This window comes from Macrobrachium nipponense, chromosome 25 (assembly GCF_015104395.2).
Source record: "Macrobrachium nipponense isolate FS-2020 chromosome 25, ASM1510439v2, whole genome shotgun sequence".
Lineage (NCBI taxonomy): Eukaryota > Metazoa > Arthropoda > Malacostraca > Decapoda > Palaemonidae > Macrobrachium > Macrobrachium nipponense.
In genome coordinates this window covers 34916923-34939948 of record NC_087214.1, presented here as the reverse complement: position 1 = coordinate 34939948, position 23026 = coordinate 34916923, and the positions used below count along the sequence as shown (strand labels likewise).

Here is a 23026-nt window from a genome sequence, read left to right as displayed (position 1 = left end):
GGAAACATATGACAATACACAAAGTACTACACTCAAGAGCAAATACGGACAGACTATACATAACACGAAAGGAAGGAGGGAGAGGACTACTAAGCATAGAGGACTGCGTCAACATCTAGAACAGAGCACTGGGGTAATATATGAAAACCAGTGAATACGAGTGGCTCAAGAGTGCATGGGAAGAAGGACTGATAAAAGTAGACGAAGACCCAGAAATATACAGAGACAGGGTAATGACAAACAGAACAGAGGAATGGCACAACAAACCAATGCACGGACAATACATGAGACAGACTAAAGAATTAGCCAGCGATGACACATGGCAATGGTTACAGAGGGGAGAGCTCAAGAAGGAAACTGAAGGAATGATAACAGCGGCACAAGATCAGGCCCTAAGAACCAGATATATCCAAAGAAAGATAGATGGAAATAACATCTCTCCCATATGTAGGAAGTGCAATACGAAAAATGAGACCATAAACCACATAGCAAGCGAATGTCCGGCACTTGCACAGAACCAGTACAAAAAGAGGCATGATTCAGTGGCAAAAGCCCTCCACTGGAGCCTGTGCAAGAAACACCAGCTACCTTGCAGTAATAAGTGGTACGAACACCAACCTGAAGGAGTGATAGAAAACGATCAGGCAAAGATCCTCTGGGACTATGGTATCAGAACAGATAGGGTGATACGTGCAAATAGACCAGACGTGACGTTGATTGACAAAATCGAGAAAAAAGTATCACTCACTGATGTCGCAATACCATGGGACATCAGAGTTGAAGAGAAAGAAAGGGAAAAAATGGATAAGTATCAAGACCTGAAAATAGAAATAAGAAGGATATGGGATATGCCAGTGGAAATCGTACCCATAATCATAGGAGCACTAGGCACGATCCCAAGATCCCTGAAAAGGAATCTGGAAAAAATAGAGGCTGAAATAGCTCCAGGACTCATGCAGAAGAGTGTGATCCTAGAAACGGCGCACATAGTAAGAAAAGTGATGGACTCCTAAGGAGGCAGGATGCAACAACCCGGAACCCCACACTAAATAAATACCACCCAGTCGAATTGGAGGACTGTGATAGAGCAAAAAAAAAATAAATAAATAAATAAAAAAATGAAAAAAATAAAATAAAATAATAATAATAATAAGGAATAACTTATAATAAATAATAATAAGAATAATAATAATAATAATAATAATAAGAAGAAGTATCACTCATTGATGTCGCAATACCATGGGACACCAGAGTTGAAGAGAAAGAAAGAGAGGGAAAAAAATGGATAAGTATCAAGATCTGAAAATAGAAATAAGAAGGATATGGGATATGCCAGTGGAAATCGTACCCATAATCATAGGAGCACTAGGCACGATCCCAAGATCCCTGAAAAGGAATCTAGAAAAACTAGAGGCTGAAGTAGCTCCAGGACTCATGCAGAAGAGTGTGATCCTAGAAACGGCACACATAGTAAGAAAAGTGATGGACTCCTAAGGAGGCAGGATGCAACCCGGAACCCCACACTATAAATACCACCCAGTCGAATTGAAGGACTGTGATAGAGCACAAAAAAAAAAATAAATAATAATAATAATAATAACAACAACATTCAGAAGATAAACCCTATTCAAATGGACCAAGCCCCAAATAGAGGCCATTAAGTTGAAATTCAAACTCCCGAAGAATATGGCATTCATTGTTAAGAAATGATAGAAGGCAACAAAAAATACAGACAAAAGAGATCAATTATAAAAAAAAGATGAATTGCCAACAGATAAACAAATAGATGAAAGATAAATAATTTGTTTAAGTTTCAAGATCTTTGGTTCAGAGTTCTGACGTCAGCCATACAAGTTTGAGAGTAGTGGTGATAAAGGATTTCCCATTGCCTTGCCAAATATTTGTTGATAAAATTCACCATTGAATATAAACTTACAATCACAAATGCACAAACTCGTGAGTGAAATAATGTGACGTATAGGTAGAGGTAATTCATGCTGAGTTAGTTCATTACTAAGATATTCTAAAATAGAGTCTATAGGGACTTTCGTAAAAAGAGAACATACATCACAACTAACAAATCTAACGAATTTGTAATTGTAAGTTTATATTCAATGGTGAATTTTATCAACAAATATTTGGCATGGCAATGGGAAATCCTTTATCACCACTACTCTCAAACTTGTACATGGAATTCTTTGAAAAATGCTACTTACCTAATATCATTTATATTCCTGTAAAGTGGTATCGTTATGTTGATGATATTTTAGCTGCTCTGCCTGTCGGTATTGATGTAAATGATTTACTCTCTAAATTAAATAACCAGGTACCATCGATTAAGTTTACTCTAGAATTAGAAAAAGACAATTGCCTTCCTTTCTTAGATGTTTTGATACATAGAGAACCATTTCAATGTAAATTCAGTATTTATAGGAAACCGACCAACAACTTAACTTATGTTCATTTCTTCTCAGGCCACCATCTTAACATAAAAATATCAATTTTTTCTTCTATGTTTTTACGAGCATTGCGCATTGTCAGTCCCCAATATTTGGATAAAGAAATTGAATACATAAGAAAAAAAGAGAAAGATTTATGTTATCCTTCACATATATTAGATATTTGTTATAATAAAGCCCACAAAAAGTTTTATAGTGTAAGTAACACGCAGAAAGAAAATTCTAAGAACATTCTCAGTTTGCCTTATTTCAACGGATTTGAAACCATTAAATCATTGCTAAAAGCTTTTAATGTCAACCTTGTTTTTTCCTATAATATCACACTAAAAGGAATGTTAATAACAAATGTCCCCAGAGAAAGCAACAACATGATATATAAAATTCCATGTATGGATTGTCCCTCATTTTATCTCGTACAGTCTAGCAAGGGCCTAGAAGTAAGGCTAAGCCAGCATAAATATTCTGTAAAAACTGGGCAAACATCTAATGCAATATTCATTCATTTAAGTGAAAACAACCACCGAATAAATTGGGTTGGTAGTTCAGTAATTGCAAGGTCAAGAGATGTCTTATCACGAAATCTTTTAGAATCTGCTTTAATACAACTTACTTTTCATTGTAATTTCAATGTTAGTCGTGGCCTTTTTCATTTAGACCCTTATATTTGTAACATGTTTAAGAATGACCTCAAAGATATAATTACAGACTTAAATAAAAATTAGTTGCCTTAGAGTTATCTTCGTTGTAATGTATGTCTAACATGTATTGTGAATATGTATTGTGAATATGGTTTTGTTTACCAAAGTTCTGAATAGCTGTCACCTATAATCCTTTGATTGTCTTGTCCTTGTATCTGAGATGTTTGTCTTAAACTTTTAATTGCACCCATTGTTTATGTTTGTTTGGGAAGGTTACTCATCTTCAGGTGTGTCGGATTCTAGGTACTAACCTCTTTAAAATCCCTATTTGTCAGTTATACGAATCTTCTTGTTTTGTCTTTTTCCTCATGTATGTCAGTTCTGCTTAGTAAAGGACGTTTTGAATGTCGAAAGGTCTCACGGATACTCCGTCGTTTATTTTCCTTCTTGGCATATATCTTTATATATATATATATATATATATATATATATATATATATATATATATTATATATATATATATATATATATATATATATGCACTCCACCGGTCACTTTTTACCAGATATGTACTTTATATAACTGCAGTAACCTCCATGCCCTCTTAACTTTCTGAATACTTCACACATTTTGGAAATGCTTGTCACTACAAAGCCTTAGATCCAAGTACAAGATGTCAAGCAATTATGGCATTCATTCACATGGTCAGGTGGGTAACGTGGGTTCGTTCTGATCAGGATGCGGGTTCGAATCCTGCTACAGAAGTCAGAATGACTTCATATTTCTTGCATGTGAATCTAAGGGTTTCTAGTGACAAGCATTTCCAAAGGGTGCAAAGAAATCGAGAAGTCCAGAGGGCATTGCTGGCTGTAAAAAGTGACCAGTAGGTTTATATTTATATGCAGATGTATTTACATCGCACCGACAGCATCTCCATAAACATTAAATTCTATACAAGTCCATTTTGAAATACAATGAACCCATAGGGGGATATAGTATCGTCAGTGCACCTCACATGGCTCGCTGTAGGCATTTCTTAAGGGTCTTTGCAGCGTCCGTTCGGCACCTAGCTACCTCGTCTATCATTTATTTACTTGACCTCTGTTCATATTCTTTTCCTTCCACCTTACTTTCTTTAACCCTCTGCTAGTGCAACTGGCTCTCAGTTTCCCCTGCAGTGCTGAGTGGCGTCCCTAGCATGGGTCCCAGTGCTTGGCCTTTGGCATGAAGTCCACGTGCTATTCTGTTCTAAAACACAGCGCAACCACATAACACATATTTCAGTTATTTGACGACTCACGCCTTCACGAACCAACTAACGACAGCAATTCAGGTTATTATAACAATTACACAGCTGGGGGTTATTGTTCATCTTGGCGGCTGTTGTAACTTGTTGACTGTCTAGGGGACTTTTGGTTTATACCTAACGTCAGGCAGAACGGAAGTCATGTTAGCTATGGTCTCTTGATGTACAGCAGGAAGTGAGATGGTACTCATGGGGGCTAGGGTTGATGATGTCGCATGTTAAAACATGTTTGGCAAAGCATTAGCACTCATTAATGCCATTTTCATAGTGTTTAGGCAGTCCCCAGCTTACGACAGGTTCCGTTCTTGAGACGCGTCGTAAGCCGGAAAATAGTAAAAAAATCCTATGAAAACCTTACTTTTAATGCTTTGGATGCATTGAAAACTATGTAAACTGCATTTTTATTGCATTTTTCATCAAGAAAACCTAAAAATATTGATTATTTTGCATTTTTGGAGTCATATTTCGTCTGTGAGATCGGCACCGTAAGTAGAGTAACCCTGGAACATGAGTTGTAAACCTGGAAATAATATAAATTTCTGACGAATGTAATTGAAAAGTGTCGTAACCTCAGAACGTCGTAAGCCGGGGACTGCCTTATATATATTGATAGTGATATTATACACACACACACACACACACACACATACACACATACAGTAGCTGCCCAACCCAGTGCTGCGCCTCAGTAGATTCATTTTATTCAAGGTTAGAGTTATAGCTAGCCATACACGTTAGAGACTGGCCCGGCGGTACTGGCCCTCCGCGCCAGACCCCTTAGCCATGATCATTCATATGCCACGGCTCAAGGTACGTTATGTACCAACGAGACACGAGGCGCCACGACCAGGGCTGTGGCTGAGAGTTTCGTACGGCATGACGTAGATGCTGTACGTGAAACTCTATTGCTCCGAAGTTTTTATTTTTATTTGTTTTATTTGCCATGTTTTATTTATTTTCATTGCTGCCTGTAATTTTGAAATATGTATTTCTATATATATGTATATATATGTCTATAGTACCATTTTTACGTAGAGAGAGAGAGAGAGAGAGAGAGAGAGAGAGAGAGAGAGAGAGAGAGAGAGAGAGTGTCAAAATACCAAATTTAGTGGCTGGCCAGAAACAAACGTCTGACGGGACAGCAGGTAGCTAACTATATAGGCCTTCCACCGACACCTCCTCTCTAGACTAATTAACCTGGAACAGACTCGAGGATTACAATGGATTCTCCAACACCCATCCCCCCCCCTCCCCACAGAGAGAGAGAGAGAGAGAGAGAGAAGAAAAAAGTCAAATAAATAAAATCTCTTCGACGCGTCTCTGGGGGTCGAGGCGACTAAAGATGATCTCTCTACTACGGTTTTCTTCTTCATCTTCTTCTTCTTCTTCCTCCAATTCTCCTCCTCCTCTTCCTTCTCTTCTTCTTATTCTTCTTCTTCTTTTTCCTCCAATTTTCCTCCTCCTCCTCTCCTTCTTCTCCTGAACACTGCATTAATTTGACGTCCTCTCTCTGTCACTTACATCACCTTTCGTCATTCATGTAATTTGGGGGGATGGTGGATGGATCGTTCCGTCGTCGGCGCATCTCGCGCGGTGCACTGTAGGCGCCGCTGAAGGTCCTCTTCGCGTTAAACCCCCCCCCCCCCCGCCCCCCCCCCCCCCCCCCCCCCCCCCCCCCCCCCCCCCCCCCCCCCCCCCCCCACCTTTTCTTTCAATTCCTCTTACCGCACCTCCGTTCGTATCCTCTTCTTTCTTCCACCTTGCTGTCCACCTTCTCTAGCACTCGTTTCGTGAAGCAGCTGCTTCGATATCTCTCTCTCTCTCTCTCTCTCTCTCTCTCTCTCTCTCCTCTCTCTCTCTCTCTCTGTATCGTACGTACGCAGTGTATATATATATATATATATATATATATATATATATATATATATATATATATATATATATATATATAATATATATATATATAAGATCTAATGTAAAAAAAAAAAAAAACAAGAGAAAGCTTTGCCTGTGAGAATGAGTTGACATTAGTTCCTAAGACGAAGGAAGGGGAGCTGTATTCGCCTCTTTTGTCTGTTTATTTATGAGAAAAAACGTCCCCTTTTCCTCCTCTTCATCATCATCATCATCATCCTCGTCCTCCTCCTCTTCTTTTTCTTCTTCTCCTCCTCCTCTTCTTCTTATTATTATTATTATTCTCGTCCTCCTCCTCTTACTCTTCTTCTTCTTCTTCTTCTCCTCCTCTTCCTCTCCTTCTCCTCTCCTCGTCCTCCTCGTCCTCTTCTTCTTCTTCTCCTCTTCTTCTTCTTCTAATTCTCCTCCTCGTCCTCCTCCTCTTCTTCTTCTTCTTCTTCTTCTTATCTTCTTCTTCTAATTCTCCTCCTCCTCCTCTTCTTCTTCTTTTTCTTCTTCATCTTCTTCTCCTCCTCCTCCTCCTCCTCTTCTTCTTATTCTCCTCCTCCTCGTCTTCTTCTTCTTCTTTTCTTCTTCTAATTCTCCTCCTCCTCCTCCTCCTCCTCTTCTCTTTCTCTTCTTCTTCTTCTTCTTCTTCTCCTCCTCCTCTTTTTCTTCTTCTTCTTCTTCTTCTTCTTCTTCTTCTTCTTCTTCTTCTTCTCTCCTCCTCCTCGTCCTCCTCCTCTTCTTCTTCTTCTTCTCCTCCTCCTCGTCCTCCTCCTTCTGTTCCTCTTCTTTTACTTCTTCATCTTCTTCATCTTCTTCTCCTCCTTTTCTTCTTATTCTCCTCCTCCTCCTCTTTCTCTTTTTCTTCTTCTTCTTCTCTCCTCCTCCTCCTCCTCCTCCTCCTCCTCCTCCTCCTCCTCCTCTCACCGCCCTTACTATTTTGGGGGGGGACAAACTGCGACTAGTGTAACTAACTCACTAAAACTCTGTGTTAGTGGGAGGGAGTCGGGCGCCTCCTCCCTTCGACTCTCACCTTTACTGGTGACGTAAATCGTGTGCTTGTTTACCGTGATGGTTGGACAAAAGATTGTGGTTCATATTTAATTAGGTTGATGTTAGATGGTGGATGGGGTTGGAGGGGGAGGAGGGAGGAGTGGGACGGGCCGAAATAAAAATCTTTGGGAAATGGTGATTATATTTGAGGTGGATCTCTTTATCTCTGTGTGTGAGGGATAGCATCAGTGTCTCTTTTAATATTGTCACTCCATACATATACATGTGTATATATACATATACATATACAGTAGGTAAAAACATTAAGCTACAAATGTCGCTACTAAGGGAATATCATTGAAGAGGAATTATAAGTGATAAATGGTTTGTTTAGTACCCAAGTGACGCGAACACCTGACAGCACCCTCCAACGACTTGCAGACAGCGCTTCGAGGAGGCCGTTTGTCTCTCCAGAGAGGTATAAGTTAATGCCGCCTCTACCGTACCGTACATGTTAATAAAAGTGTCAACGAGATTTTATGCTTCAGCTGAAAAAATGCTTCAATTTAACTGTAAAAGACACAAATCTTGTATACTTGCTCGTAGGCTACTCTTACATCTGCACTCTTTGGTGTAGGTAGACTCAACATTTCTATTTTTTTTAACGCTATAGCTCTGCTACTCACAAATTCAGTGTTGCGAACCGTGGGGTGATTACCCTATGCATATTTGGTAATTCGGCCTCAAATCTGTGTCTGTAGGGTAATGGGGTAATGTCACGAAATCAGAGCAAAATGTAGAAGGGTAATTTCAAGATTCTTGTCTCGTATTTTATTAAAAGTAACCAATGAGCAACAAATTTATTAATATTTATATCTTAAGGCCGGGCGTAGGGTAATATGACAGTGAAAGTAGGGTCATTTCAGTGCCTAGGTAGGGTAAGGATCTCTTAGATGGTTGGCAACACTGCTCACATCCTCAGTAAAAGACAACCCTTTTGAGATGGGTCCTTCATCATTTTTTTTAAACCCGATGGTTATATTACTTACAATCCAAAGAACAAGACAACCCTTTTGACACGGGTTGGTCAGTAAGCTGAACTAGACTGATCCATTTGGCTTTTCAGTTCCATGAAATTAAGACTAATTCAACCTTTGTCTTTATGGAGTTATGGACCCAAATGGGATTTTCTCCTGTTTTGGGGGGAAAGCTGGCGATTACTTAGCTCCAGAGTTGTCTATCATTTGCTGTAAGTTAGCCAGAAAGCTTCTTGTTTTCTTGGGTATATCAGAGGGTCAGCAAAGGCGGTTGAAACATCAAAGAATGTGTGGGAGAGGAGGAGGAGGAGGAGGAGGAGGAGGAGATGTTAACAGGCACCTGTAACTGAGAAAGGAGGAATTCCATCTTGGAAGGTATAAATGCTATGGAGGTGGAAGTGCAGGGTAGAAGACACCAAGGAACACCAAGAGAGAGAGAGAGAGAGATGGAGAGGCTGTGTGAGGGAACACTTGAGAGAGAAAGAGAAGGGGCTTGACGAAGCGGAAGCGCCCCACAGAGGTACTACTTAGATGGAAGCAGTTCGTCCAAAATGGAGACCCCCTACAGAAACGGGACTAGGCTGAAAAGAAAGATCCAGAAGGGTTTTATTCTTCTTTTTCTTGCTCTTATTTGAGAATTGGTAACATTACTCACAAGTTTGACCCTGTGTTAGGGGTTTAAGAATACTACCACTGTAGGTCGTGTGTCGTAAAAGGCGACTTAAAAGGACAGTTGCTGCTTTGCAGTTTTACGTTTTAGTCAAAGGCTAGGCCCACCGCCAATATCTCTGGAAACTGCTGCCTTGCAGTTTTACGTTTTAGTCAAAGGCTAGGCCCACCGCCAATATCTCTGGAAACTGCTGCCTTGCAGTTTTACGTTTTAGTCAAAGGCTAGGCCCACCGCCAATATCTCTGGAAACTGCTGCCTTGCAGTCCTACTTTTTAGTCAAAGGCTAGGCCCCCTTCCGATAACTGTGGTTGATGACAGCAAGGGTATGCAGTCATAAAAACCCCCTTTGCCAAACAATAATCCATGCCTGATGATGCCTTTGATAGAAGGCAGTGGAGAAGGCACATCAGGCAACCAACCTCTTAATGTAGGGATAACGGTGGGAAAGAAGAACATCATTACTCACAATTTCCTTTAAACCCTGCATTACCTCAAGTTTCCGAACTTCCGTTGGCAAAACTTCTGGATGTCTACACGTTGAAAGAAATCCACTTTTCCCAAGTGTTTTAATCTTCCTTTCCTAAAGGGCCCTTGTGCTTGAGACAGTAACCCATTGAAATGCTGGAATGTCACATCTTCTTAGGATCTATGCTGAGCAGCCTGTGAGCTTTTAGAAGGAGAGGAATATAATGTACTTCTATATCCTAACTTGAAAGGGAACAGGGTTCTGCTTCCCCCACAATGTGTGATCTCGTAATGGACATTGGATTTATGTAGACAAATTCTATAACTCAGTTTCCCTCCTCTTTTTTTTTTTTTTGTGCAAGAAGAGGGCATTGGGTTGTCTGCCCCATAGGCCTTTGTACTTAGAGAACTCTGGTGTTGGAGATCTTTGGATTGCCGTACCTATTTCTAACTGTCTTTCTGGAAATGGTCTAATGACTCCATCTTAGGTTACTCATGACCTCCAAATCTCTCTTCCCACTGGCCTAATGAAGTTTAAGGCTCTCAGATAAAAGGAGGAGGATGTTGAAAGTAGAAGTAATATTCATTTTTCACCTCTGAAGATTATGCAGTTGGGACATGAGCACAACATTTCCTCGAGTAAGATGAATGGCAGCAGAGATTGTCATGATACAGACAGGGACCCAGGGAGAGATTTTGAGTGTTATCAGATACGCTATCAGTTCTATTGTCACCTTCGTGAGTGCGTAAGTAACTTGGGATTGCCTAAGCTGTGATAACCTGATAAGATCTGGATGATGTCATTTCTTACGAATGCTGTCTTTTCATAGCAATTTTTGCTGTTGGAGATTCCATCCACTTAGTGAGCACTTGTCTTGAGACTGCACTAGACTGGGCATGTCCTCAGCAAAAATACCTTCAGCTGTCAAGGCCACTGTCTGGTGCTTGCCAGCATGAAATGGCTGGTGTCCTGGGAAGAAGTTGCAGTGACTGGAGAAAGAAGGAAATTCTCGAACTGCCCAGTGGTCTGAGGCAAAACGCAGACCCTGTGGGAAGATTGAAAAGCGAAGGAGTTTTGGGTTTAGCACCAACGCCATGAATTGTTGCGGTCCTGTTTTTGGCCGAAAAGGAAATCAAGATTCCAGTGAGTTATGTGAGTAAATCTATGAGCGTCTGGAGGAACACGGACATTTCTTCCAGTGGATTTCAAACCTGGAACGTTGATTAATATTTTTTTTCTGAACTAACTTTCTTACGGAAAATTTGCAATGGATAATTGTTCACTATTGGTTACCATAAGTGGATGGATATCAGTTCAACATAACGACTCGGCCCAATAATTATTTGGCAGTGGTGGATTAACATTACATCTTTGTCCTACGTTCATCTACAGATCCTGAAAGTGGATTGATACTTCTTAATGTAGTCATGTCCGCCAGTTAAATCTTCCTCAGTTATATTTTAGTGTATTTTGATTCATTTTTCTTTAATGGGGCCTGTGGGTGGAATGTACTCTCTCTACCCACAGAGTGCTATTCGCTAGTTTTTCTTTGCCGTCAATCATTCTTCATTGAATTTGTACGGCATTGTGAGTAGATAGGGGTCTTATCAGTGACCTTTACAGAAGTTTCTGAATCATGGGATTTAATGGACATCTCTGTAAGTGGAACTTGTCGGTAACTGGTTTCGACGACTGGAGAAATTGTTTGTAACAGTCATTTGCAAAAACAGTTGGAGGCTTTTCCATTAATGGCAACCTCAGTATTCTTTTTCTTCTTCTTCTTCTTCTTCTCCGTGGTAATCACGCATGACTAAGTCTTCTAGAAGCTAAGAAGAGGAATGTCTGATAAGATTTCAGAAGATAAAAAAAAAAAACTGATGTCAGAAGTCTCCCCTTCAGTGCCTCAGTTCACGATAAGATTTGTGACATTTTAAAACCAGGATTAAGTTTTCACAGGAGAAAGAGATAAACCGTTATTATCATTATCAATGAGCCATTTCCCCAAAGGGGAATACTTCCTGGGAAAACATTATGTCAAGTGTTAACTAGTATGCATATCTATTCTTTGTGGTCTGTCACAAGTTTTTGTATGCCAACTATGTCTGCTTTTCTGCTTTGTCAAAGTACTGGTAGCAGGGTGTGATTAAGCTATGGCCCTTTTGAATGGAAGCCTAGACTTTGCCGAAGTACTACGCTAACCTACCTCTCTCTCTCTCTCTCTCTCTCTCTCTCTCTCTCTCTCTCTCTCTCTCTCTCTCTCTCTCTCTCTCTCTCTCTCTTCTGTCTGGGGATGTACTACACTCCTTCCCCCTTAGTTGAAATTAAAACATGGTCCTGACAGATTTTAGCTCGTGTGCTCCGATATGATGGGCTGCAAAGATGCTCTTGCCCAGCCTCTGTTTCTGCTCTTCTTTTGCCATAAATTAGATTTCTTCTCCTGCTTCTGCTTTCGAGAAGAAGTTTTAGCATTTTTCCTTCCTTCACAGGGCAGAAGTGTTTCGTTCCTATTCCTCTCATCTGCCCCAGGCAAGAGCTGAACCAAGCCTTAGCTGGCTAGGCAAGCGTCTTACTCACTGCCTTGTGAGGGCCAATAAAACTACACAAACACATACATGCACAAGTTGAGCTCATCCATACATAAATCTGTCGAATTCAGATACATTTTACCAGGGGTGACAAGACCTGTCTGCCCCGTTGTATCATAGTGATTTAGGATTGATTTTAAGTTGAAATGTATAGATATGAGGAAGAAATACTGCACTTTCTCGAGAGCTATAGACTTATAGCCAACTGGACGTAGTCTATATGGACTACGAACTTGTCAGAATAGCGCTGGATGGCAAGGCTGTCCCGAACTCAGCGATCAAAACGATAATTCAGCCTGACCGACTGCCAGATAACCACCTCTGAACAAATCCCAGGTTAAAACACCATCTTTTAATCTAAGGTCTGGTGGACTTTGCTGTTATCTGTCTCCTGTGAAGAGTGGTTTGAAAGACCTCACCGGGAAGAGAGCAAGTCAGGACGGAATACTACCTCGAAGATTCCTACCTTTTCCAAAAGCTTTTTACCCCCATATAATTATCACCTTTGCCACAATTCTCCTTTTTGGCACAAAGGCGAGAGTCATTGTATAATAATCGGGATATAGTGGCACAATCGGTTTTCTGTTTCTTCTATGGGCCTTTTTTTAAAGAAAAACATTAAACTTAGACTACAGAAAGAAAAATTACTTATAAACTTATGAATATGTAATTGTAATAACCACAATGCATCTATTTGTGTTTATGATAAAAACTCTAGTATTAGTTTTTTTTTGGCAAAGTCAAACTGAATTGCACCTTATCCTGTGTAGTACCTAATAGCATTTGATGATTCCACACTATTGTGCACAAAAAACACATCACAATGAGGTCAGAGTAGCTTAAGCTGGAAGCGACAGTCTAAGCATGTAACCAAAGTCTAAACATTAACTTTACGTATGATAAAAACCAGTTGAAGCCAGCTAGATGGTAGGAGAGTTTTCTCTCGCTAAGTTTTATCTTTCAGTTCTACAAGACCTAAACTTTTTGTCATTTGTTACCCCTAAAGTCAATTCTAAAGATGTGGTTTTCTTTCCGTTGTGAGCTGAATATGAGTTCTATCTGAAAGTAACTTTTGTTCTATTTGTTTATTTATTTTTCACTAATTTGAAGTCCAGCAGCGAAATCCCAGTAGGAGAAGAATGAGTAGAAAAATTAAAAAAAAATACAAGTCCAACAGAAACTGGGATTAGGTCTGAACAAGAACTGAATGAGAAAAATATCAGTGTCAAGGTCATTGTTAGATATGTCAGTGTCAGGTTCCTTGTTATTCCTGTCTTTTCATTATTGTATAGTTGTTAATTTCTATTTGTTATCATTCCAGGTCCCTCAAGCATAGCAGTGAACCAGCACGGCTGCAATCGACTGAGTTGCACGACTAACACACAAGCCTGGGACCGCCCCCATCCACCCCAGGTCAGTCATTTGTCGGTCATCTTATCCGGTCACTCTAGAAGTGCATGTTTCTGTAAGCTTAGTAGTTCTTGTATTAGGAGCTGTGCTTCAATATACCAGAATATTTTGGGAGAAGAAGCCTGCTAACATTGTCAGAAAAAGGAGAACCTAACCTAACCTAACCTAATTCAGGGGTCGGGCAGGCACGGGCTTAAGCTAAGTAGATCCTGGCTAATGCCTGTTGTGCCCAGCAGAGGTACAATATTCCGTTTCATCTTTTGTATTTGAGCTGAGAAGCTATCTGTAGTCTAGGGAAGAAGTGCATCTTGCTTTATGTGGAAAGTTCAAAGTACCACCACACAAGGTTAGTCCCCAGTTTTGAGAAATGTTTCGCATTACTTGGTTGATATTCGTTATGTTACACTAGTTAATTGTATCTCTTCGTCATTGTGATAGCTAGATGAAAATTCCAAACAGCAGTAAGGTATGTCCTAAATGCATGTTATTAGCCGATTGTGCACGCATCGCTCACAGGTTCATAAAAAGTCAACGACTTGTTGGAGCTCCTCAGTGGTGTGGTCGGTCTGGTCTTGGCCTGCCACCTCGGTGGCCGCGAGTTCGATTCTCGGGCATTCCATTGAGGGGTGAGAGATGTGTATTTCTGGTAATAGAAGTTCACTCCCGACGTGGTTCGGAAGCCACGTAAAGCCGTTGGTTCTGTTGCTAAATAACCACTGGGTTCCATGCAATGTAAAAACACCATACAAACAAACAAAAAAACAAGAACGACTTGGTAGTCGTAAGAAGTGCTTCATGGGATTTTCCCAGGATTCATCGATCTGTTTTCAACCTGTTCGAGATGTAAAGGCAATAGGTTGCTGACTGTATTTATGATATGTCTTGCTGTGGTATGGACGCACTCATACACCATTTCTTATGTGAGTATTGGTGTACTTGAAGCAGTGATTCCCAACATTTTTTTGGCCATGCCCCACCTAATTGCCTGTAAAAGCATGATTCCCCCTTTGTAGAGGAAGCCTAAAAGGCCATGAACTTGGTTTAAACATTCTCAAATTGCCCTCGTTAAAAATCAGGTTACCGCTGGTGGGATGTACACCCTACGTTGGGAACCACTTGACTTAAAGCTAAGTAGAATTAACTTGACATTATCTCTCTTTACGAAATGTTCGTGGCCAATCCCACGTTACCAACCTGCCACATATTATATTAGTCAGTTGTTCTTGACCCTTTGGTAAAAGAAATCAAATCAAGTCTCTCTTTCCTCCATTAATGTGCTTTGCATTGGTTTTGCTGTTATGTTAACGGTCAACTGTCCTCCCTCATCAGTTCTTTGGGTTGAGGTAGAAGAATGAGTCATTTTTTATTGTAATATAACGAAAATTGACCAAGTGATTTTGGGATATCTGCTTCTCGGCTGATCAACGAAAGCTGTGGGAGGGTGTGGACTTGGCCTGACATTCCCTTCCCCCTTCTTAGTAGTTGCTTCTAGATTTAGCTTTTTCAGTTTAAAGTGGTCTGTTTGCTTACAAAGAAACACTATATCCTAAAAATGTCCAGTTTGCCCCAAAAGTAACGCAGAGGTGCTACTTGAAGAGTTGCAAAATAAAGCTAATATTTAGACCAGCTTCGTCGTGGAGATTGACTACTCCCAAATGATTTGCCTTGAGGCTAAATTTGCTTTGCTCTCTCCCTTCATCTTAGCGTTATTTACACTCATCTTACATATTTTCTTCTACAACCCCATGTCCATGTGTTAGCCCTTGCAGGTGAACATTCATTATTGCAGTAATAAACAGAATAAATTGGGTTCTTGGCCCCTACAGGGTGAGGAACAGCATACCTTGAAAACGTATAATCCGTCAGTCATTACAAGCTAACACATTCAGCTACTGAATTATCCGAATTAAGCCCAAGAAATCGGCTAGGACAGAATTACCCCATTCGTAGCTGAATAATCTTTAAATAAAGTGCTGTTTTGACTCGAGAAATATTATAAGTATTTTATAAATAAGTACCATTAACGTGATAATATTTTGTCTGTGCAGAAGTGTAGTCAGTGTTGCATTGACAGTTTAAAAATCCCATGCTAGCTCTGCCCTCTATCCTGTCGTGCCCACAACCTCGTGGATTACCATGCCAATAACCTCGTGGATTGTTGTGCCCATAACCTCGTGGATTTTTGTGCCCATAACCTCGTGGATTGTTGTGCCCATAACCTCGTGGATTTTTGTGCCCATAACCTCGTGGATTGCCGTGCCCATAACCTCGTGGATTACCGTGCCCATAACCTCGTGGATTGCTGTGCCCATAACCTCATGGTTTTTTGTGCCCATAACCTCGTGGATTGCCGTGCCCATAACCTCATGGATTTCTATGCCCATAATCTCGTGGATTACCAAGCCCATAACCTCGTGGGTTCCCGTGCCCATAACCTCGTGGATTTCTGCGCCCATAACCTCGTGGATTTCTGCGCCCATAACCTCGTGGATTACCATGCCCATAACCTTGTGGATTACCGTGTCCATAACCTCATGGATTACCATGCCCATAACCTCGTGGATTACCATGCCCATAACCTTGTGGATTACCGTGTCCATAACCTCATGGATTACCGTGCCCATAACCTCGTGGATTACCATGCCCATAACCTTGTGGATTACCGTGTCCATAACCTCATGGATTACCGTGCCCATAACCTCGTGGATTACCGTGCCTTAACCTCATGGATTTCTGTGCCCATAACCTTGTGGATTACCGTTATGCTACAAGAAACTGGTTGGTCTCACCTTAGCTGGACAGGTTTCGAATACCCCATTCACTCTAGGGACTTGACAGGGTTATTAAGGCTAAACTGTCTCCTCTTAATACCATGTTCCTCGTTGGACGAGTGGTTTATGTGCTCACCTACCTATTCGGTAGTCCTGAGTTCGATCCCCTGCTCTGCCAACGTGAAATCAGAAGATTTTATTTCTGATTATTAGAAATTAATTTCTCGATATAATGTGGTTCAGATCCCACAAAAAGCTGTAGGTCCCATTGCTAGGTGACCAATAGGTTGCTAGCCACGTCAAAATATCTAATCTTTCAGGCCAACCCTAGGAGAGCTGTTAAGTTAAGTATATCTTAGTTTTACCAGACCACTGAGCTGATTAACAGCTCTCCTAGGGCTGGCCCGAAGGATTAGATATTTTAACGTGGCTAGCAACCTATTGGTCACCTAGCAACGGGATCTACAGCTTATTGTGGGATCTGAACCACATTATACAGAGAAATTCAGAAATAAAATCCTTCGATTCCGCGCTGGCCGAGCCGAGAATCGAACTTCGGACCACTGTATTGGTAGCCGAGATCAAAAACCTCTCCATCCAACGAGAAACTAGAAGAGGTGTTAATCAGCTCAGTGGTCTGGTTAAACTAAGATTATACTTTTTTTTTTCCCTCTTAATACCTCTCATATGAGGTGTATTTTTATTGCAGTTGCTGTTCTTTTGAGAAATGTTCAAACCATTCTACATTTTCATTTGCAGCTAAGGCAAAAGCTGTAACAAATGTGAATGTTGTGATCTAGATTTTGTGAATCATATCTGTCGTTTATGTTTGGGCACGTCACGTGACCACGCAGCCTTCCGAATTCTCCCCTGCTTTCGACGTGTTGGCTCGTCAATGCTGTATAACTAATTAGTAACTGGTTAATTACCCTCAGCTTATCAATAAGAACCCGTAACAAAAGTGCCCCAATTTAACAGACTCTCTTCTGTCTCGGAGTCTTCCTGTTGGAAGCATCGTTGCCAATTTAGTGGAGCTTCACATATACGCCGATGCATTTACAAACTGTGTCCATAAATTCTAGACGTCATAGCAATGCAATAATGAGAAAATTGCTCTGATATGTATATATACTACAAACAGATACGCTAATTTCACTAATTTCCTCGGTTTTGTGTAATTCTTACACCCAGTTTGGAGGGTAAACACATATCAATTGGCAACACAGGTTAGAAGTGGCAAAATCCCTAACATAAACTAACTTTTACTTTTCACTCAACATTCAGCATATGAGATTCATTTAACAAGACGTGACCCGACCTTCAGGTTACTCGGGGCACGTGCTAGAACCTATACTCTGTTTTTTTCCATCTGTCGACCCGCCTGTGGTGTGTGCGTATGGTAACACTGTGTCCCGGGCTTTAGATAGTTACATTCAGTTTACACTCAACAATAATAATAATATCCTATTTCGAATATTAACGGTGTAATTCGCATACAGTAAATTATTAGAACACTTTTCAGTTGCAAATGTACCCCAAGATATCCTTTTATTTACCTAAAACTTACACATAGCGTAAATATTTAAAGCCTGGGACGCAGTGTTACCATACAAAAACACCACAGGCGGATGGACAGATGGAAAAAAACAGAGTATAGTTTGTAGGCCTACTCACCGGATAAGCGAAAAGGCACCAACCAACCATCTATAGCTGGTCCAAGGGCTGATGACAAAATCCAGAGTTGAAATTTGGAGGCTGGCTGGCTTCTCATAATCGTTCCTTGCCTTTTGAAATCTTCTGAAAAACACATTTTAGTGATTAGTTCTCAAACTGAGGACAACCTTCTTAAGTTACTTTGTAAGGATAAATGTCGTTGATGGATTGATTCGTGAATTGTGTGTACTGGTGCTGTGGCCATGAATGCTGAATGCTTTTAGCTGCTGTTCATTTTGGCTGTAAAAAAATGTTGTAAAATTATATTTGCGATGCGTTCATTCAACCCATATTACATATTTTGTATGTCTTTCAGTCCTCTACAACGCTGTTATTGTTTATAACTGATTTCCTAATCCTACCAGACCTACACAGATTAGAGATCTACGAAGAATATATCTTACTGATTATTTTTAAGATCATCTCTTCGTGCATGCATTTGCCGTCACGTGATACACTGTAGTCATTAGAAATCATTGCATTAAGTTGACTTCATTCTAAGTGGTAGCTTGTAAATGGTTTCATTTGTCTTTTGTTTATTATCTCACTATTCGTAACATTCATTTGTCTCGTCTCTGCTTCAAGAGACGACATGACAGTCATCTATCTGTTCTGTAGTACTAAGCACACATTTCTCGAAATAGACAGCCATATATAGCAATGAACGATTGATTTTTAACTTTTCTTAACGTTTCGAGGGGCAGTTTCCACTGAATTCGCTGGAATCCAGGGTAGGAAATGAAATGAATTAGACAGCATGACAGTCATCTACAGGTCTGTTCTTTAGTACGAAGCACACATTTCTTGAAATAGACAGCCATATAGCAACGAACAATTGATTGACTATTAGCTTTTCTTAATGTTTCGAAGGGCAGTTTCCTCTGAATTTGCTGGAATCCAGGGTAGGAAATGAAATGAATTAGAGAAGTAGACAGTGAGCACCCTCTGAGCTTTGAATGAATTTCCTATTCCAGATTTTGCAGCGACTTCAGTGGGGGATGTCATCATCGTTTCACTGGTCAATTCCAGACATGCTTCCAATTTCATTCCCTTCCCTCACTCTTAGTATTTTTAATATATTGCCTCTTGTAGATAGATCTGTCTTTCTGTAACTACTATATACTGCTTAATGAAGACTTTCGGTTGAAGCCTCACTAAATGTTCGTGTGGAATGACTATTTTTTTCTGATTTTTTAAAAATAAAAAGATAAATGTTTTATGTTTTCTGAATGTCTTAAAAATCCCTAAGTTTAAGGTGGTACTATACCATTGCATGACATCAGCCTGATCTATTACTGTAGCACTTGTCTTTTTTTTGTTTCTTTTTTTCGTTTTCAGAAAGAGTTTTGCCGCTTGAAGTTAGGGGCCATGAAGGTTGTGATCAAACAACTCAAGGTTGGTATGGTCATCGTCTGCTGCTGCTGCTGCTGCAGCCGTCAGCAGCTGTTATTGTGTGTATATGTCCTTTTTTTTTTTCAACGTCAGCGTCTGCCGTCAGCGCACCTCACGTGGCACACTGTAGCAATTGCTTTAAAAGGTTCTTTGCGTGGCGTCCCTTCGGCCCCTAGCTACGGCCCCCGTCCATCTTACTTTCCTCAAACCTGCTTGACACTTAATTTAACCATTTCAGCGCTGGCTGCCCTCGTGGGTCCCAACGCTTGGCCTAAATTTCCTCAAACCCTCTTGACGCTCAATTTAACCCTTTCAGCGCTGGCTGGCCTTGTGGGTCCTAACGATTGGTCTAAACTCTGTATCATAATCAAGTACTATTCTTTTCTTAACGGTGATTTAAAAGTTAAAACTCGGTGTTGTTTACATTTAACATTAATGACCATTTATTTAAGCTATAATCGTCGGGATATGACGCTCAGATTTGCTTGTTTTTGTGTACCGTACTTTTCTTGCTGTGTTTCGTGACCGGGAATCACTTATTTTTCACGCGGGTGTTTGTTTTTGTCTCTCGGTGATGTTTCTCAGTTTGCGTTGCGTGTTCGTCCTGTAATGTATCGTTATTTCACCTTGCCTTCCCTGCTATTTGAAAGATTTACCATTTTGTAAACACCTCACCTATGTCCAATATATCAGCCTAATCGAAAGAGAAAACATTTGCTCTCTATATAAATGGTGAATAGAGATTGCTAAGCTGATGTCCACATTATACAGGGTGTCCATAAAGTCCCAGTACTATTCTGAGCAATAAATACTTGTAATGGTGCTGGGACTGTATGGACAGACACCCTGTATATAGCTATATCCATCTATATATGTAATATATATATTGTACTGCCGATTTTATTAACCACAAATGTCTTATGCATTAAAAGATATTTGTACAGAATATTTAATTATTTGCAGGTGAAATGCATTTTGTTCCATAATTATCTAAGTTTCTATTGATAGGAGGTAGGCAATCATTATTATTGTTATTATTATGCACAGAAACGGATATTGAGCGAGACAAAGTAAACTGTAATTCCTTTTTGTGTGTTTTAATTCACTTACATTTGTATTTTAGTCATTAACTTAACTGTTTATTTTTTTCTGAATACTGATCTCCTCTGTCTGTATAATCTCGTATTACCCTTCAAATGATATTATTATTTAAGCTCAAAGAATTTCTTAGGCTATATAACGGCCCATGTGGTGGGGTTGTTCAGTATAAGTAGGGTTCTTCTTCTTCTTCTGAATAATAATAATAATAATAATAAATAATAATAATAATAATAATAATAATAATATTTTGGAAGAAGACCCTCTTTTAAACAAATTCTGTTAAATAAAATGGCAGAATTCAGCGAATGAATCTTATATATTATCTTTTCTACTTTTCTTATTGCTCGCTTTTCTAGCTCAGCAATAGTTCTTAATAATTGGACAATATTCATATTGGGAATAATGCTGAAAGTGATATTTTATTTAGAACAAGATTTATTAGTCAAAAAACTGGTATTATCAGTATACTGATGTATGGAAAGGCGTTCCTCAGGTCCAGGTCAAGCAGGGGTCGTCGTTGGTGTTGGTATCATTCCATAAGCGAGGTCAATACTGTAAGATTCATTTGCGGAATTCTGCCATTTTGTTCAACAGAATAATAACAATACCCATCACAGGTTCAATAATAACCCCCTACCCCCATCCCCCCAGGTTCTGCTGGTGTTCGGAAAGGAGGACAACGTCAGCGAGGCCTGGCTGTCGGCCTGCAAGAGGCAGGGACACGACGCCGCCCTGACGCGGTCCATGGACGACGCCCTCAAGACCTTCCTGGACCACGCCCACGACCTCGTCGTCATCGACGCCCGGAACTCGAAGCACTTCAGCGCGGAGGCCGTCTGCAAGAACATCAGGGCCTCGGAACTCAGCCAGTTCAGCGTCATCGTCGGGGTCGTCAAAAGGAGGCGAGTTCTAGGCCTATAGGCCTAGCTATAGCTGGCTGGTGGTGTTGTCACCCTGTGTGTGTGTGTGTGTGTCTGTGGCGTTGTTGTTTTTTCGTCATTTATATATTTATCTTTGTTTTTTTACTAAAAGCTATATATATTTATATATAATTTTGAGTGACTGAACCCGCTGTTCTGAATCCTTGGTGTGCTACTGGAACATTTTCTTTCCAGTCCTTCCAGTGTTCAGATCTCTCTCTCTCTCTCTCTCTCTCTCTCTCTCTCTCTGTGTGTGTGTGTGTGTGTGTGTTCAATTTCCCAGCTTCTGTCATTAACCATAACGAGAGATTTCATGACAAACTTCGCTAAATACCGTCTCAGTTCCAAAGCCATCAGTTAAAAGTGACTGAGTATAATGGAAAACAAATGACTGTAGTAGTACTTTGACAGAGGCAATTACGTACTACCAGAACGTATTAGATCAATTGGACCTTCGACAACCTTATGAAGAGAATGACAATGATATTGTTGGAAAATTCCTATTTAAAGAAGAACATAATGAAATAAGAAAAGAGACCTTAAATAAGATGTGGAGAGAAAAAGAGAAAAAATAACTTACGATGAAGAGGCGCCGTTGTAACAGCATTGCCTCGACCCATAACCAACCAACCAACCACTACCATTCTTGATAGATTTCTATTAAAATTCGGTCTATGTATTAATGCCCTCCTTCTCCTCGGGAAGTCAGTCAAGTACCGATAAAATAGTTCAACCTGATGAACTATTGTAAGAGCGAAAGACGAGATATGAGGCAGTTAACTGATTTTTCCGTTTGTTTGTGTGTTCGTTTATGCTCGAATTTGCAGAGGAGGCGTTCTCTATGAGTTTAATAAAAATAAAACTACCGCCTGTACTGAAGGTCATATCAGAAGAAAGCTATTTTTAAAAAATAACTAAAAGACACTCCAATTCTGAAGAAGCTACGATACTGACGAGAAAACACTTAAAAGACAACTTATTATTATTATTATTAAATATATAAGAAGCCTGTGAGGGCTGGGGATAAAACCAAAAAGATTGAAACAAATGAAAGTGATGACGTAGAATTATATAATATGTTGACGTAAATGTTATAGTGCTACAGAGAGAGAGAGAGTAGCAGCTGTTGTTGTTGTTGAAATAATCATTATCTAGCAAACTTTGGTACTAGATAATAAGTCTTAGTAATCATTTTTGGTTTGTTTACATGATTAAAAAAAATAGGTGTCCAGTTTGTATGACATCAAATAATCACAGCTGGTTTTTTCTCTGCTCTGAACACTGCTGTTTGTAAATCCTTGACCTGTGTGTATTTTATATATGTGGAGTGCAATGTTATATTTAGGTAGCTACTTTCACTGAGAATAATATCTATTTCTTAATTTAGCTGCTTCATATATGCAAATAGTTACGTTTTCCTTATATCAATGAGAATAATACGAGTCCTCCATTTCTTCCGCAGTTTCGCAGACCGAGAAACGGCAACTGTAATACCAATGTTGCAAAGTGGCTTTAACAGAGTAAGTATATTGATGAGGTTCTTCATTTTTTCAAAAGTCGTCATCAGTTTAGACAACAATAGCTAATGAAAATAATTCGTTTGAAAGCTGTTTTTTCAGATATAAACAAGTTTTCTATGAGGAGTTATAACCTTGATACTGTATAA

The 23026-nt window shown here is 39.9% G+C and overlaps 1 protein-coding gene across 6 annotated transcripts in view; it reads left to right on the top strand.

Moving 5' to 3' along the window:
* The window catches only part of LOC135199344 (high affinity cAMP-specific and IBMX-insensitive 3',5'-cyclic phosphodiesterase 8B-like), a 187675-nt gene that overhangs the window by 108635 nt on the left and 56014 nt on the right, over window positions 1-23026 (top strand). For 3 of the 6 annotated variants that reach the window (XM_064227289.1, XM_064227290.1, XM_064227292.1), the window contains 4 exons: window positions 13375-13466; window positions 19286-19342; window positions 21092-21342; window positions 22823-22880. In XM_064227289.1, the coding sequence (XP_064083359.1) occupies window positions 13375-13466; window positions 19286-19342; window positions 21092-21342; window positions 22823-22880 (458 nt within the window). Of the gene's footprint in view, window positions 1-10260; window positions 10621-13374; window positions 13467-19285; window positions 19343-21091; window positions 21343-22822; window positions 22881-23026 lie in introns of those variants that run through there. The other 3 variants (XM_064227293.1, XM_064227294.1, XM_064227291.1) reach the window with 3 other exon arrangements.